Consider the following 18,017-nt stretch of genomic DNA (forward strand, 5'->3'; position numbering starts at 1 on the left):
CTCAAGGTTGACTCAGCCTTCCATCCTTCCGAGGTCGGTAAAATGAGTACCCAGCTTGCTGGGGGGTAAACGGTCATGACTGGGGAAGGCACTGGCAAACCACCCCGTATTGAGTCTGCCATGAAAACGCTGGAGGGCGTCACCCCAAGGGTCAGACATGACTCGGTGCTTGCACAGGGGATACCTTTACCTTTACCTTTATCTTTCTTATAATGAACATCTTTGCCACATTTTTTGCTTCTGACATACCAAATGTTATTAGTATTAATCCCCCTGAATACTATATTTATCTACTACATATTATAATCTGTTATTCCCCCCTCAAACCTAAATACAAAATACAAACACTGTATATAGAATAGGCTGTACAATAAAGTATATTCATTAGATTAAAAATGATACTGCATATATTTCTCTAAACCTAAGTTTATTTATTGTGCAATATGACCAAATATGATCATGTCAATCCCTGCCCCAAATGGCCAATTGTAGGTCTGAAGGGGGTGGGGAGGGGAGGGGCTCCGGATGGGTATGTACACAGCATTGTTTCCCAACTATATTCTGCATGATCATGCCACTTCTGGTGTTTATCGAAGCCTGAAGAATGTTTCAGTGGTTTCTTAATAGTAAAAAGGTGAAAAAGGCTGATATACTGTGCACCCTTCTTGTATTGTTTTTATTTCCCCCCTTTCCCAAGCACAGAAAAGCTTGCCTACCTAGTAATGTACAAGCCTTCTTATCCACTGAAAAGTTGATGGTCTTCACTTACTGTAAGAACCACTGAGCAAGGGACTACATCACAAAATCCTTGTCTTGATCTCCTACTAATATTTTAAATGCCTGCTGAGCGACATAACAATATATACAAGGCTGTACAATGCTATTTTGAATCCTTTAATAGCTTTCACACAGGTCAAGGTGCAAAAGCTTGCATTCTCCCAGACTGGACTTTGGTAGCAAATAAAAATTACAGAATATAAGTGGTGAATTTCTCAGTCAAAAACTATTCTACTCCACTTAATAAAGTGACAACACAGTGACTCTTTGAAAGGATTGGCCAATATGCAGTTTACAAGAAAGGAATATACACCCCTGGAGTCTAATCAGACCATTCCATCACACTTTTTAGAAGTTTAATAAAAGTTTCTAGTTGCATGATTGCAGAGATAAATTTGAAAATGTATTAACAATAAAAACAAGACGGCGGTTGGTGTGGGCGAAGCACTGGAAGGCGACCGAGACCCCAACTATTTCTACATGGTTAGACAAACTTGCGGACTTAGCAAAAATGGCAAGACTCACTAACATAGTGAATAAGAAACCACCAGAAGATTATGACGAACAGTGGAGCGATCACCTGGACTTTCTTAAGAAAGACAGTAGTAAATGCTAGGCTAGGACTAATATGCAATGGGAACTGACTACATGTTTCTTGAGATAATATCAGACTATACTATGTAAGGTATATCTGTATAGATGATGTATAGACTAGGATATAATAACTACCTATCAGCTGGTCGCTTTCTTTTTCTTCTTCTTTTTCTATCTTCTGTGCTTTTTATATAATAATAATAAACAAAAAAAATTAAAAAACAATAAAAACAAGACTATCAGGCATGTTCTTTCAGACATTCTTTCACTTCTTCATTTATGTGAGCAACTAAGCTCACTGATTACAGTGGCAACTACTTTTATGACATCGAACATACACCACAACGTATCCAGCATGCTAACATGTTTACAATTTACATCTCCTCAGTTCTCACCACATTGGCTGCCTTTGACAGAGGCAAGGAAATAACCATGGCAACAACAAAGTAATCTTAACTAGACATTATGGAAGCATGGGTGATGACTTGATACCAAGATACCACTTTTGATATATCTCTGTGTTCTTTGTAAACAGCTAGAGCTCAGGTGCCTCACCTTTTTGCACCCAAAGACAGACACCCTTGGAATTCTGACACAGGGAGGAAGGTGCAATCACAAAATGGCAGTCATGGGTAGTGTAGCCAATCACAAGATGGCTGCAGAGGAGCTATACCTACTACAATATTTGAGGGTGCTATGCATGGCTCTGATAGCACCTCTTTAACATTACAGGTAGAAGCTCTGTTTAATGGAATGCCTTTTAAAATTAACATATTGTTTAAAAATATTTTCTTGTACATAAACAAAATAAGTATACTTATTAAACTAGCTAACAAACCGTCATCTGGCAGTGCATGACTTTGTTTTACAGGCATCTAATGTACTTAGGCAAGGGAAAAAAACTGCTGCATTTTGTGGCTGCTCCCTTACACGAACCATTCTCTCATGAGATGAGACCCTTTAAAAATGCCCTAATATTTGTAACAATAACAGTTGGTGGCTTCTGAGAGCTCCTTGCACAAGTATAGCAAAACAGAGATTCTAGATGTAATGATACTGAATTATTAAACTATATACAAATTGACTTCCAACAGCAGCTCTAGTTAGGGACCTTAAAAGCTTTTTAGTTGTGCAGCCCAGTTGTGGTTAGCCAGAATCACATGCCACTGTGTTTTTAGAATATCACTCTGCTACATGGACAAATTAAGAATTATACAGAAAGCCACTATCAACATCACAGCACATATATGAAAAACTCAAACAGCCACACCTGGCTACATCAATCTTTCTAAAAACACTTGGTGGACATCAGGAAAGGTGTCAATGAGGTCCCTGAAGCATATGGGTACTGTGCTGGGGATCCTCAAAACCAGACTGTTACATGTGAACCGGCTTAAAGTAAGCAACAATAATTAATATTATGTTTTGATCCTGTATTTTTCAAATCAATATATATGACTTTTAAGGATTGATCAACAGCTGACTTGAAGATTTTTTTACATTAGGTAAAGGTAAAGGTATCCCCTGTGCAAGCACCAGGTCATGTCTGACCCTTGGGGTGACGCCCTCTAGCGTTTTCATGGCAGACTCAATACGGGGTGGTTTGCCAGTGCCTTCCCCAGTCATTACCGTTTATCCCCCAGCAAGCTGGGTACTCATTTTACCGACCTCGGAAGGATGGAAGGCTGAGTCAACCTTGAGCCGGCTGCTGGGATCGAACTCCCAGCCTCATGGGCAAAGCTTTCAGACTGCATGACTGCTGCCTTACCACTCTGCACCACAAGAGGCTCTTTTTTACATTAGGGATCTGTATATGGGTTAACTACAGAATAAGAATGTTACATAATACATGTAATGTTTTTCCTGACAATTACTTGTCATCTATCACAAATCAGTGATGAAAATGATATTAGATGCAGCTGGGAGATGCATCAAGACTTACCTTCACAAATTCTGTCCAATCGCTGCCGTTTGACTTTGTGTTTGTCCACAAGTGCCATTGCTCTACTGCGTTATTTGTAAGCTTTGTAAATCAAAGGATAAAGGAATCCTCGAAGAACTTATAGAAATTCACAGTAGTCCGAGTGCATAACGTCACTTTGAATCCTGAAACAAGAGTTGTATGTCATTAGGTCTTGGAAAGCAAGGATCTGTAAGTGACTACAGATGCTATTTGTATTACCAGAATGACATTTAAAGGGCTTCAGTAATTTTGATCCCCAAGACAATTAGATATAAATGACAGGACCTATAACCACTAAAGGATAAAGGTGTAAGCTAGTTTTATCTAGATATATTCATGTACTACACACCAGGCCAACTTGATAAAAGCCACATTCTACTTGGGAAAATGCTCAAAGCACTGTTGGGATACTACAACTTGGGATGTTATAAGGGTGTTGAACCCCCTCAAGACGGTCAGTTGGTACTACCATATGAGCCCAAACTTGTTATGTGATCAAATGGAGAAGAGATGGAATGGAGCGAGGCAGGGTGATAACGTATTCAAACATAAATGCCGCCCTGAAATTGTTTTGTTCCATGGACCTTTCCTACATATTCACGTGGCAGATATGCAACAGCAAATTTGTATGAATGGATTTACAACTAAAGGTGGAACCAGACATTATGGCTGACACCATTACATAACTTATTTGGGACAGGATACTGCTACGGACAGGTGCACTTCTGTGAGATGTTACAGCTAAACAGATGCCTAGAGCTCAAATGCCAGGCAATGGACAGAGTTGAAGAAAAAAGCTTGGATTACGAGTCAGTATAAATTTTTGCTCCATGCCCAGTGGTTTTAGGCAATTTATGGACTGGTATATAAATGCTGTAGAACTGGACTTGAATTTTTACTGCACTGTACTATTAAATATGCATTTGTCGTGGGAGCTTGGTGTTGAGCTCCCTGGACTTCACCATGGCTCAGGCAGAGAGATTAGCATATACCCAGTCCCAGGCTCCTTGTCAAGCATAACCACATTATTATAGCAATCACAATCTGTATCCATTAGGGTTCATGGTTGCCTCCAGCACTGTTATCTGGACTTTGCTGGAGGCTACTATGCTGTACAATATAGCCAAAGATACAGCAAATACAGCTATACACATGGATATGAAGTCAAGGAATTTTTATGGATTTGATCATACCCCAGAGCACTGAATGTGGCTTCCCAGTCAGAAACTCATAGCACATGTACTTGCAGATATTCTCAAGTTTCTTTTAAAAATAGTAAAATCAAGACACCCACAGTGTTGAGAAAAAACTGGAAATGTGTTGGCTGTTTCTAATTAAAGCTTAGAAACCAGAAACATTGCTTCTGGTGGTCAAGGGGTTTGTTAAGCTTTTGTTTGCCAAAGCTTCCATCTACTTATTATTGTAATTATTTCTTCAATATTTTCTTGTGAGTCTTCGCAAATCTATCATCCAAGATAATGCAACACAAAATCCTAAAGTCATCTTTTGAAAAAGTATGCAACATAATGAATGAAAACCACAAAACAGATTTGAGAGAGTTAAGCAGTTTACACTGATGACCTCTTTATACATTTTTGGTAGACTACAGGATTTGGGATTCCAACTGAATAATTGCATTATATACACAGAGAGACATATTGCTATGGTAATCCTACCACAGTACTATACTTGAAGATGATTTGTGGCCCACACCTTCTCCTTATTGCCAACTCCTGCCTTGCCAGATGCAATTTTGTTAATTAAACCATCATTTACAGAGCAATCCTAGGACTCTTCTAAAACCAATGAAGTCAATTCATATCTCTGCTTAGGTATATCTCTGCTTATGTATATTTTATAAGAAAATCTGTAAAAAGTATGTGAAACAACAGAAGAAAATGCTAAATAGTAACCAGGAAATGTTAGAAACAATCATAAACCAGATCTTTCATTTGTCAGATGCTTCAGAATTTTACATTAGTCTCCAGGCACCTCTTGGATATATGGCACATTTGGGACATTCACCAAAGATCTGCAAAATTCCATGAGAATGTTGAAGCCCACCACATATAATGGAGATACGTTCTGCTATGCCAGAAAGAGACTATGTACGAATATCAAATTTCAGGGACTATGTACCAAATAAATTAAAATAGCTGAAGCTTTGGTTCAGTGAGAGCTCACCTAATTCTGGATTGCAGGGAAGATGTGACCTAGAGATTAACTGTCTTTAGCATATTTAATACTACATTTGCTCATTTGACTGGGTATCCAGATAAATACTAGTATTTGAGAGTCAACTGTTAAATGCCTATGAGCACATGGGTGAGAGATTTTCCTCCAAATGATCTTCAATCTAATTTTCAAGAAGTAGGGTGCTGAACAAGGGGATAGTGTTTTAATATGTATAGACGTCAAGCCTTGGAAAGGAAGTTCTCAAGAGTATAAACATTCTCAAGTATAACCTGCGAGTTCTATGCCACGAGACTGAAAAGGAACTTATTCAGCCTCTGCAGCAAACATTAACAGCCCAGCAATCCTCCTTTAAGTGTCCTGGGATCACTCTTGATAGCACTGTGTGTAAGTATATTAATGGTCAAGATATTTTCTTAGTAGGGATGTGGGAGAAAAAATCAGTTCATTTCATGTTCACGTTGATTTGACCCAAACCCAATTAATCATATCCCAGATTATTGAATTTCAGGTTCATTAGTGTGATTTGGGTTCAGTATGATTCTAAACTATTAGGTTCCAAGGCATTTAAAGGGATCGGGGGGGCATTTAAAGGGATCAGCAGCTGACCCAACAGCCCGACCAGCAATCATTCCAGCAGTATCTTTTGCTTCCCTCCCTTTGAAAGGGGCAGAGCAAAAGGGAGGATTTAAATGGCTGCTAGGCATTTAAACTTAACATGTGACCAGCAGCCAGACAAGCTGTTAAACAGCCAGAAGTAGGGCTCCCTTTTATTAATCCTGCCTTTCAAAAGAAGGAGGTGTAAAGGATCAACAAATCATCCAAATCAAATCAAAATTGATTTGGCCTTGTCTGATTTGGGTGATTCATTTTAGTCAATGTTGTGATTAGGCTCAAGGGAAGCAACCCTCTCCCCCCCCCCCCACCTCAAATCAGAACTGATTTGTTTTTTTCCTGAAATAAATTGAACTGAATTGCATATCCCTATTCCTTAGTGAAATTCATGAATCACCACAGAAACTACTCGCTGTACTTCTAAATAAAGTCACAGTGAATAAAAAAGCAACACAGATCCCTATAATTATACACAGAGGTAACAAGATAAATATTTTAAAATTTGTTTCCTTCAGAACTCCAGCCTCCCTTGTTGTCCATCACCAGAACAGGTATGACATGCTCTCATTTTGCCTGGTGCTGGCTCATAGCTATTCTAGCCCTCCAACTAGCCAGATTTTTGGAAAGTCATACTATGAAAGCAATGTGTATTTGGTAAAATAATCCACAGTACAGAACTACAATGATGAGCATTTGATATTGTAAACTGAATCACACAGGGAATGAGGCTGTCTTATTAAGAGCAAGGTGCGCTGAGAAAGGAGGCAATGACATAACAGCTTTGGCTCAATTCAGCAAAGGGAACCCACTTGTGGGATTATGTTTCTGTGTATGCAAGTGGTGAAGATGTACATTTTATTCTGTATAACATTGCTCATCCAGCCTCACTGACTGAATGAAAATAGCGATATACATACCTAAAGTTGCACTGCCACCACTGGAGAGCACTTCCTCATTTTTGCCATGCAACCCAAGTAACTCATAAACACATCACTGAAGGCACAGTACTGTCATTGTCTTGAAATTCCGTATAGTTATCACTTGGCCTCGGCTAAGGTCATAGCCTTATCCGCAACACAGCTTCCCAGAAGAAAGGGTAGATTCAATCTTCCAGAAACTACTGGCTATTAATAGTTAACACATGCAATAAGATACTACAGGGGGTAGAGCTGTAACAAATCTACTGCCTACCAGGATCACAATTTCACAGAGATTATTGTTATTATTATAGATGGTTATCAATTATGCATCACGTTGATAGTTAATTTATAAAAAGAACAGGGGCTCATTGGTGCTCCTGAATTCTGACTGATAGGAGATAGGCGATTTCCTGGTAGTTAATGGCCAATTTCCCAGCAATACGGCTGCAGCATAATCAGAGAGATTTATAGTAATAATTAATTGATTCCTCCCTCAAAATGTGAAGATTCTAAAGAGCATGATTCCCACTCCTATTAATTATTAATCTTGCTTTTCAAAAGTACCTAAGCCCCTGTATTCTAGGCACTGAACCTTCCTTAAGCCAAGAGTTTATTGTATTTGCAGGGGGGGCATACCTAAATAAACTAGTGGTTACAGTAGATAAAGTCAAATGAAATATTTTTCCACTGTCAAGAGTTCTCAATTTAATTAAAAACACTCTTTCAATTCCAGTAAGAATAGGGCAGGAAACTAACAGCAGGTTGGATTGCTTGCCTAAATCAATGTAGGAAGTGAGCCTAAATCAGGTTTCCAGAGGCTAACTCTGTTGTTCAAAGGATACTTGTGAAGGCTGACAACAACCTACAATGGTAGCAAGCAGTGTATGCATACATGCACACAAACAAGGATCCATAGAATCGAAGAAAAGATTGGAGTGCCCTTCTCTTGGCTATTTTATGTGGTTGCTTAAGAGAAAATTTAGCCACCTTGTTTTTCCTGGGAATAATGTCTACACAACTAAAAGAATGGCCATTTTAAAAACAGCAACAAGTTATTGGCTGGCAAAGGAAGTTTATCAATTCCTATTGGATAACAGGTCTTTTAGCTGTATGGTATAACTGAGTTAGGTCAACAGACAATTCAATTAGGCAGCTGGAATCATACCATTCTCCACATGTCCATACAATCTACTGGGTACTTTTTTGCCCAGTAGAAGAACAGCTCAACACATTATGTGGCTTCTTCATACCCGCAAAAATTCAAGCTGAAGGAGGACGCCAGTTACATCGCACCTCCTGTCAGCACAACTACTGCTCTTTCCTCTCTCAACAGTTCCTCCTGAAGTTCCTCCTCTCTGCATGGTCCAACCCCACCAAACTACCAACCAAAGATCCAGCAGCAGTTTTAGATGGATTAAGCTTGAGATTTAAAGGGCTGGCCAGGATTAGCCTCAGCCATGGGAACTCTGAAGGAAACTACAAAGATACAATCCTCCACTACTTGGTGCATGATTACAAGAACTTTAGCAAGACAAGTTCACAAAGAAAAAATGTCTGTTAGATTTCTATTCTGGTCTTCAACCTGATATATTTATCAACCTAAAGAAATTTGCTACAGGTATGTCAGTGTCTTTGGCACCACATACATCTGTGAACAAATCTTTTCCATGATGAAAATTGTGAAATCAAAGTGTAGGTCAAGGTTTACAGATTAATATTTACATGACATTTTAAGAGTGTCTGTCACAAACCTTGATTTGGACATCAATGCCTTGGCTAACAGAAAACAGCCACAAAAATCACACTGACTAGGTAAGCATGTGTAAATCAATCAAAGGATTCCACAGTAAAATATTGTTCCAAAATAGATTGCATTAAAGTTAACATTTTTTCATTTACCTTTGACTGTTAGTTTTGATCTAAATAAGTAGGTTAATGATTTTGTTACCTTTTGGTTTAAGATGTGACCCTCTTTAGACACTGAACACACTAATGCGGGCCCCATGGCCCAAAAGATTGGGGACCCCTGAACTAGATTATTCAGCCAGTTGTAAGTACTAGTCATCTCAGGTGAGCAGGTAAGTGTCATATCAAATAACATAACTACCATAGCTTCTTTTTGGATGAGAGAGTCACATGTCCTAACAAACATGAATGCATTCATGTTGGATCTGGTAATGCAATCTGGTAATGTTACTAAACACAAAAGAGCCTTATGTCTCTCTCTCATTACGAAGTATCACCCTTAAATCCACAATTTAAAACAAATTCTTGAGAACAGCCATTTTAATTTGTAAAGCCTTCATTATTTCTGTGATCAAAACTTCGCTGCATGTAATAATTCGCCTTTAAACCAACTGCACATGACAACAGCTGGGATGCTTAGATCAGTGGTCCCCAACCTGCGGGCCGTGGCTCCCTCTTCCCGCCCCTCCGCAGTAAAAGCTGCTTACTGCGGGAGGGCGGGGAGAGGGAATCAGGGCCGGGCCGTGCATCACGCATGCGCGGCCGGGCCGTGCATGCTCGAACGTGCCATGTGCGGCTGAAATCACGCATACGTGGCACTTTTGCGCATGCACGCATGCGCGAAAGTGCCACACATGCGCGATTTCGGCCGTGCATGGCACATTTGCACATGCGCAATGCGCGGGTGCGGCCCACGGGCGCGGCCTGATGCGCGGGCATGGCCTGCAGGCGCAGCCCGAGGCCCTGCCGGTCCCCAGCCTCAGAAAGGTTGGGGACCACTGGCTTAGATCATCAACAGCACACAAGCAGTACAAAGAAAACTCTTACTATCTTTTCCTGGTAATCACCAAATACAAAAGTTCCTGAACACATGTAAATTAGAGCCCCACCCACAAAAAAAGAATCCTTAAAGATTGAATGGATTAAGAACAGTGTTAAGCAACGTTTTAAAAGATGCAACTTTAGTCTTGAACAAGGAAAAATCTAAATTCAGGGCCATTTCGCACGGCTTCAAAGTAGCAGAATGGTTGCTATTTGGAAACGCTACTAATTTGCCATAACCCACGACGTCGTAGACAATCTGCAACAATCCTGAAACCAATCAGCAAAAAGCGCTTCGTTGTGGCGCTTTCAGGGGAATCCAGAAAAGTGGATTCACCCTCCGGATAGCGATACACTCCTGCAACCAATCTGCAACAGTAGCGCTAAAGACCTGTGCGTTACCATTGTTGCTGGTTCTTCAAAGTCCCTCCCCCTGGCTCTCTCCTCCAAACTTCCGGCGAAGCGATCGCCATTTTTTTTTCTCCGAGCGAGCGGGGATAAACGCACCAGCGAGCCTCTTTCTGTTTAGAGGCTTCCCTGGCTTCAGTCCTTCACCTTTAGTCACTAAGCACAAACCACTGAAAAGCCCGTTTGCTGAAATAAAGTCCCTTTATTTTTTACAAATAAATTCAGCCGAAAATCGGGACCGTGAGAGGGGGGGGGATTTTTTTTTAATCACTCGAGGCAGCGTGCAAACGATCATACAATCAAACGACAGCTCACATTAGGCAGCTGGATGGGTCTCTCCGTAGCAACGAATCTACCTAGATTCGTTGCTATGGGTGGTTTTTTTTTTTTTTAAACCTTTCTTAAAGGGAAAGGGGCTGTTTGGGAGCATGCTAACGGCTGCCCATTGGCTGCTTGACGGCCAGGGGCGGGACGAGCTTGGCAATAGCGCTTCCTTTCTAGCGATTTCTGCCGAGACCGGAAGCCTGTGGGAAACGCTAAAAAACGCAACTGATTCCACTACAAAGGCAGGTATGCATAACGACGAATTCCACTATTTTAAATGGCGATTTTTCATTCCGCAAACAATTTGCAACAAAGATCCCTGTGCGAAAAGGCCCTCAATGTTTGCTCTTATGATTCACATAGTCATCTTAACATTTTGGTTAAAAAATTAATCCAAGTAAATAATCCCTTGCTGCATATCTTGAGGCTTAAGGGTCCTGCTGATGACTAGAAATAAGATTTATTTGAATGGAAATTTTGCTAGGAAAAGTGGATATGCCAATTGCATATCCAGCTCATCCTTTCCAAGGTGAACCTGAAGAAGGTAGCAGCACTGATGCCATGAGAAATGGGAATGGAAGAGGCTGGTCCACAATTCCACTTCTGGTTCATTGTAGAACAGCCAGATATATTGAACATGAATATACAACCTTAAAAGTATGCCCATAAAGATACGTTGGAAGTTTTTGAGTTATTGCTAACAGAAATCATTATTTATAGCATCATCCATACAATAAACTGGGAGCCATCATCCATACAATAAACTGGGAGCCAAAGGCAACACTAAGAACGTTAAAGTATAATTCCACCATGATATCACAGAAGTGAAGGCAAGCCTAACTATTGCTTTTGAATAATTTCACGTGTATTATGTATCAATTGAACAAATGTGGAGTGCATCAGCATGGTAACCCTTAGCCCAGGAAGATTTCATAACATTACAAGGAACACGAGATTTGGTAACAAATATACAAGAGACAAATAGAGCAGTAGTCAAACTGGCTGATTTCTGTGACATTAGTGCGAGGGAGTGGAGGAAGGAGGATGTTGGATTTTTTAATATGATAACTTAATCTCACCGTCAGATTATGCTGTAACCCAGTGGTCCCCAATCCCCGGTCCAGAGACCGGTATCGGTCCGTGGATCAGTCAGTACCGGGCTGCGGCTCCTCCTCGTCCTCCGCCCCAGCTGCTGCCTCGGGGGCTGCCCTGCCACGCTGCCGCCGGCTCACCTTTTGTGCTCTCCAGCGTCCGCTATAGCTGGGGCTCTCCCTCGGTGTGGCACTGCGCAGCTGCTGCTGGCAGCACCTTCCAGCTGGCAGCGGGAAATCAGGGTCACCGGCGGGAAAGCAAGTGGAACCAGCGGGAAAGCCAGGCGGCGGCGATGTCCCTCAACAAAAGACTACCCCCCCAGGCCTCAGTAAAATTATCAAGCATTGACCGGTCCCCGGTGATAAAAAGGTTGGAGACCACTGCTGTAACCCATCGTGAGATGACTTGTTTGATAGTGACAGATAATAAAGTGAACAAATAAATGTTTATTGAGCAGCTTCTAAAACTGGTATACACCAGGAATGAATCAGCTGGTATAAGAGATTGTTCCCCAAAATGGACTAAAAATATGGTAGTGTTCGGATGATGGCATGGTATCCTCTCAAAGGAGAAGTTTACCTAGATCAACGGTTCACAACTACCACCCCGCGACCACTACATTAGGGGCGGTGGTGCACATGTGCACACTCCGCCATCGCTCCTGCTGTAGGATTCGTGGAGCAATGGTGCAAGTGGCCAGAGCAGTGGAGGCATGGCACTGGCCTCCTCGGAGCCACCTCTGAGACTACTGAGGCGGCATAGAGGAGGCCAGCGTCATAGGAGCAGCAGTGGCAGTGGCCAAAGCCACAGCAGCATGACGCTGGCCTCTTTTGCACCGCTTCAATGAGCTCTAAGGCGGCACGGACCAGGCCAGTGCCATGCTGCGACCCCTGGGTTGAGAATCACTGACCTAGATAGAAAGCCTGGCACATATGCTGAAGGAAAAATTCTGTCTCATGTGAAAGTACATCCAATACTGGAAAAAGCTGCAAACTGCTGCATCTTATTCTGCCATAGCACATGTATCTTTCATTTTTGCCATCTGAGAGAGAAGAAAAATAAAACTTGAGGGTAGAAAACAAATTTGTAGTTAACCAGAGTGTATATTATGACAGATCTATAAAGGATCATAAGTGCTGGAACAAACTGCCCTCCTTTGAAATAAAATAATTTTTTAGAGAAAATCAAAGTTTAACTTCTGCATTAACATATGGATAAGCAAATCCCAAGAGAGATTTGCGTAAACATAACCCTGAGGTACTTGAAATTTCTTACTATCGCAATTGAATTTCCATGCAGGGATAAATAATGTGTTCTTTATTATCTGGATTTAGAGAATATTAGTATCTTTATTTTATCAATGTTTATTTGTAAAGGTTCTTTGATGCAGAAATCATAAAACGTGTTCAATATTTTCACTAAACCTGAGCGAGTGTGGGCTGATAAAACTAGATTGTTTGCATATGCTAAATAAGATACAAGCTTACCACTTAGCTGGGGAGAACAGGATCTACAGTACTTGCTAGGGCCAAGATGTAGCCCTGCCTTTCTTGTTTTGAGTGGGTGGGGCTATGAAAGTATATTAGTTCGATAGAAACTCTCGTATAGTCACAGCAATAGGTAACTGTGCCAGCTGGTTTGGATATTAACTTGATAAGAACACTGAATTTCCGAAACACATGATTATAAAACAGTTTATTAAATGTTGCCAAAATTAATACAGAAAAAAAAGACTTGAAAATATCGTATGTATCTACAGCAAGTATGTATCCTCCAGCACTACGTTCCCCAAATTTCCCAACTCTTCCACTTTAAAACACTGATGTTCTCAGGCACCATCATGCTGTATACTTGGAATGAATAAAATGCTTTGTTATGTGACACAGAGGTTCAAGATTGGACTACATGTTCCAAAGCCAATCCCATGAACAAATCTTATTTTATATCATGACAAAGTGAGTCAATTTTTGGAAAATTTTGTTGTTCACTAAAGTGCTACTGGACTTGAATTTCATTCCACTAGTACAGACTGCTCTAAAACTATCATATACTATATGAGAGGCTGAGAAACACACATGAAGTACCTCTGCACCTATCAAAGATTTTCATGGGTTCAATTTACTCCCCTGAGTGCACAGACAGCACACAAGTGGAGACCACAAAGAACATTATTAAATGATTACACTATTGCCTATTTCCCTGTTTTTTTAACACCACATAAAAGATACCTATTATTCATCATAATGCACACGACACATTCATCTAATTTCCGTCTTTTGAGACATTCATTTATGTTTGACAGGTGTCCACGATGATACCATGTGGTAATGAGAGTCTATTTTAAACACCTACTAAAAATGGATGAAGGTCCCCAAGGAGGATTTGGAAGGCATGGAAATGCTAGAGAAAGACACAGGCTGCTTGCATTTTAACAAAATGTCCATTAGTGGAACAGGATACATACATACCTAAGCACTTGCTCTCAGCAATTTCTACATTAAAACTCATTTGAAAATAAAACAACCCTAAGTAGGCTAAACATAACTGAATGCATAAAGCACAATTAGCACATACCCACACATGTAGCTTTAGAATATAATGAAACCTGAGTGAGAAGAGAGACACAGACAGGGGAAAAAACCCTCTAATTCTTAGGTCTTCAGCAAGATTAGGAAACAACCAAAGTGATTTACATATAGTAATTGCATGTCCTTCCTAGTCTCCAGCGGCGTCTTTCAAAATGTAAATTTCCTTGAAAGTGGTCAGACATTGCCCTAGACTTGTATTTATTTATTTATTTCAAAGAAATTACTTAACCATTGACAGTGTAAAAGGGAAGCCAAAGAACTGACTGCAAAAATATTTCAAGTGTACTTTAATATAATATTTGTAACACTTGCAGCCCAGGACTAGAAAACAAGCCATTGGCAGTATGTAGAAACAAACAACTCTAACATACACCAGTACTGTAACACAGTGGTCCCCAACTTTTTTATCATCGGGGACTGGTAAACGCATGACAATTTTACTGAGGCCTGGCGTCGGGGGGTAGTCTTTTGCCATAGTCTTTTGCCGAGGGACGTCGCTGCCTGAGCCCCTGCTCTGCTTGCTTTCCCGCCGGCGCCCCTAACTTCCCGACGCCCGCTTGGGGCGCTGCCAGGAGCAGCTGCGCAATGCCATGCTGAGGGGGAGCCCCAGCCATGGCAGCCACTGGAGAGCACCAAACATGAGCCGGTGGCAGAGTGACAGGGCAGCCCCTGAGGCAGCAGCCGGGAAGGAGAATGAGGAGGAGCCGCGGCCCGGTACCAACTGATCCACGGACCGGTCCCGGTCCCTGGACTGGGGGTTGGGGACCGCTGCTGTAACACTCTGATTAAGACCAGATGAACTGTCACAAAGGAATGAAGAAAATTGTCTAGTTCCTTACAACACTTTATCAGGCACAATGCTGAAGGCAAAATATTGGACATTTTTAAACTGTCTTTGTATTCCATATTAGTAACTGGCTGCTAATGGACTTTTTCCTGTCATTTCAGAAAGATCCATTTTAAAAATCAGCTGTTAGCGGAATTTCTTTACCTGTTCATACAAATCTGCTTGTGTTGGGTTAGCAAAGCCTCTTTTGGAGGAAACTACTTTCTTCCATTTTTCATTGCATATTGAATCACTGTGGTATGCGGTTTAAAATGCCCATAGGACTTCCTACAATACTGATCCCCCCCCCCTGCTGTTTTTAACTGCAATTTTCCACAGACTTAAAAAAAAATTAAGTTGGGCACTATAACGCTAAATCAATATAGCACTTCAGTGCTATAGCAGCACCATTGAGATCCCTTGACTCCACTGACCACAATTCAGAGACAGCACAATAATGGAAGGAAATTCGGCCAACAATGAATAACATCTGGTTTAAAATGGTAATGTGAAGTCTTTCAAAAGATAAGAACTCACATATAAGGTCCAGCTCTATAATGAGGCAATCTCAAGGAGTGATTGTGGATGGCAACTCCCCATTCCACACACTACTTATCTGCCTATTGATGCTGACCCCCAACTATGAGTCAAAGGACATAATTCTCTTTAGTCCTACCTCTTTGCTCTTTTAAAATAAAAATAGTACATAAGAGTTTCTGAACTCACTCTTGTGGAAGGAAGTGATTTAGCAAAAAATTGAGGAACTGTTATGTATAGTGTGCTATGCTATATTTTGAAAGGCTGGAAGAACAAGGAGGTAAAGAGGAGTATCTCCTAGTAGGAACAGAAGCAGTGAGGTGGGTGTGCATCCAAGCTAAAGAAAGGTTTGGGGGTACTCTGAAGCTTTACCACAGCTTCATGATAATTTGGTTGTCCTAAAAATAAGGTGATTCACTGCTGATGTTTTGAGAATTTTTCTATTGGACATCTTATTGACTTACTATCTTAATGTAAACATTTAGAAAACTGTTCTCCTATGAATACTATAGAAACACTGATGTGATGGAATGCTGTTGGCTGTTGGAAACATAAAGAGTTCCATCCAAAAATACACATACATATGAAAATTTAAGAAAATCCCAGCTGGAAATTCTTAGCAGATGAGCATTTCATTCTTGGTTGAGTTTAACATATACTAGGGTGTGTTTTGTTGTATTAGTTGGGATAATGATCTAATTTCATTTCCTGTTATCCTTCCCAACATGGGATTACCATGATAAGGAACTTCATGGCATGGTATATTTATTGCTATATAAATACATTTCTTGAAACAGAAAAAAATTAACAGGAATGTAGACAATGTACTGTATGAACTTGATAAAAAAAATTCCCTAACAGAAGATCACTGGGATTCTTCTACCCAGAGCATACCAATTAAGGATTGAATGGTTCTAACTCCCTTCATCTTGTTCCATCTCCCCTGCATAACTTCTGTCTTGAGTTTGGATGCAGTGCTGCTGGTAATGAGAGCTAAGCTAACATTTCAGACTTGACAAATAAGTATTTAAAATATCCCTTGACAATTAAAATGCCTCTTCATTGCTATAATCTTCTAAATATTTTAGTTAAGGTAGCCCCTACTGCAATAAAGATCTAAGAGGTCAAATTCTAGGTTCTTTCTAGTCCTGTAATGCAAACTTATTCACAAATGGTCACAAGAACTATGCAGTGTACTGTGCGTGTGCACTTAAGAAATTAAAATTAAAATTCTATATTGGAAAGCCAGGAAGAGCATAATTGTCGTTCCAGATGAATCCAGGGGAACATTGTTATTGTTCCAGTAAGTCATTCCAGAAATATCAAACCAATACTCCTGTTATTTAATAGAAACAATAAAAACAATAGTGCTCTTTGTCATTGGGTGGTGGTGGGAAGGAAGGGTCCCTTCACTTAACTGTTTATTTATTATCCTTCACATGTTAAAGGGGCACTCTTTCCTACAGTCTATACATCCACTATTTACTTGTGGATAGACTGGCTTCTGTCCTACCACCGGAAATATTGGCCCTTTAAAACACAACTCTGAATTGTGATGTTATCTGGAATGTTATTGTGATCTGAAAGCAGTGGCATCAGATATTCAATCAAAAATATCCAACTGCACACTTATAGTTTACAAATATGTGCCAACAAAATTTGCATCCAATAGCTTCTTTAAGACCAACAAAGATGTATTCAGGGTGTGAGCTTTTGAGTGCATGCACTCTTCCAAGGTATCTGGTGTGTGTACTAGAAACTTATCAGTAGCATATATGGAAGAACCATCTGTTTTTTTTCCCCAACATGTCTCCTAAACAAACAAATGGTTCCTAAAAAGCAAGGAAGCAAGTTTCCCTCATACGTGCCCCATGCAAACTGGGGCTCAGAAACCTATTGCTTACCAGCATTTATTCATAAAGTAAAGAAGGTACTACAGCTTTTGATTTGCTAGACTAAATGCAGCCCTCCCCAATCCTACTGTCCTTTTTTGACTGCTTACTAGCAGTTTAATAAATTGCCTTGTTTGCATCATCTTCCTAGAGTTACAAAAAAAGCCTATGTGTATAAAGCTCATGGGCAAGCCAAATTCCCTTTGGTTGACTGCTGCCTTTTTGGCAGACCACAAATTGTGCAGGTCTGGGTTAAAGTGTTTTAAACTGATTTGTTATACTAAGGTATCTACAATAAAGGCAAGAATGAATAGCTACCCAACAGTAATCAATATTATTGTTATAGATGTGAACATCAAATTATTTCTACCATAAGAAGGGAACAACTTATTGAATAAACCATTCACTACTATTTATCCTACAACCATAGTGCTTAACATATAGCCCAACCACACTGCTTAACAAGGCTATACTTACCTACATAACAGCCTTCACCACAGC

At 40.4% G+C, this 18,017-nt stretch overlaps 1 protein-coding gene across 4 annotated transcripts in view; it reads right to left on the reverse strand.

The window, feature by feature from the left end:
- CTBP2 (C-terminal binding protein 2) overlaps positions 1–18,017 on the reverse strand; it is a 240,759-nt gene that overhangs the window by 93,045 nt on the left and 129,697 nt on the right. For 3 of the 4 annotated variants that reach the window (XM_077350054.1, XM_077350053.1, XM_077350055.1), the window contains exon 2: positions 3,314–3,477. The exons of the other annotated variant lie outside the window; for it this stretch is intronic. In XM_077350054.1, the coding sequence (XP_077206169.1) occupies positions 3,314–3,371 (58 nt within the window). In that variant the 5' untranslated portion in view covers positions 3,372–3,477. The remainder of the gene's footprint in view (positions 1–3,313; positions 3,478–18,017) is intronic. 4 annotated transcript variants of the gene reach the window in all.

Source organism: Paroedura picta, chromosome 8 (assembly GCF_049243985.1).
Source record: "Paroedura picta isolate Pp20150507F chromosome 8, Ppicta_v3.0, whole genome shotgun sequence".
In the NCBI taxonomy this organism is placed as follows: Eukaryota; Metazoa; Chordata; class Lepidosauria; order Squamata; family Gekkonidae; genus Paroedura; species Paroedura picta.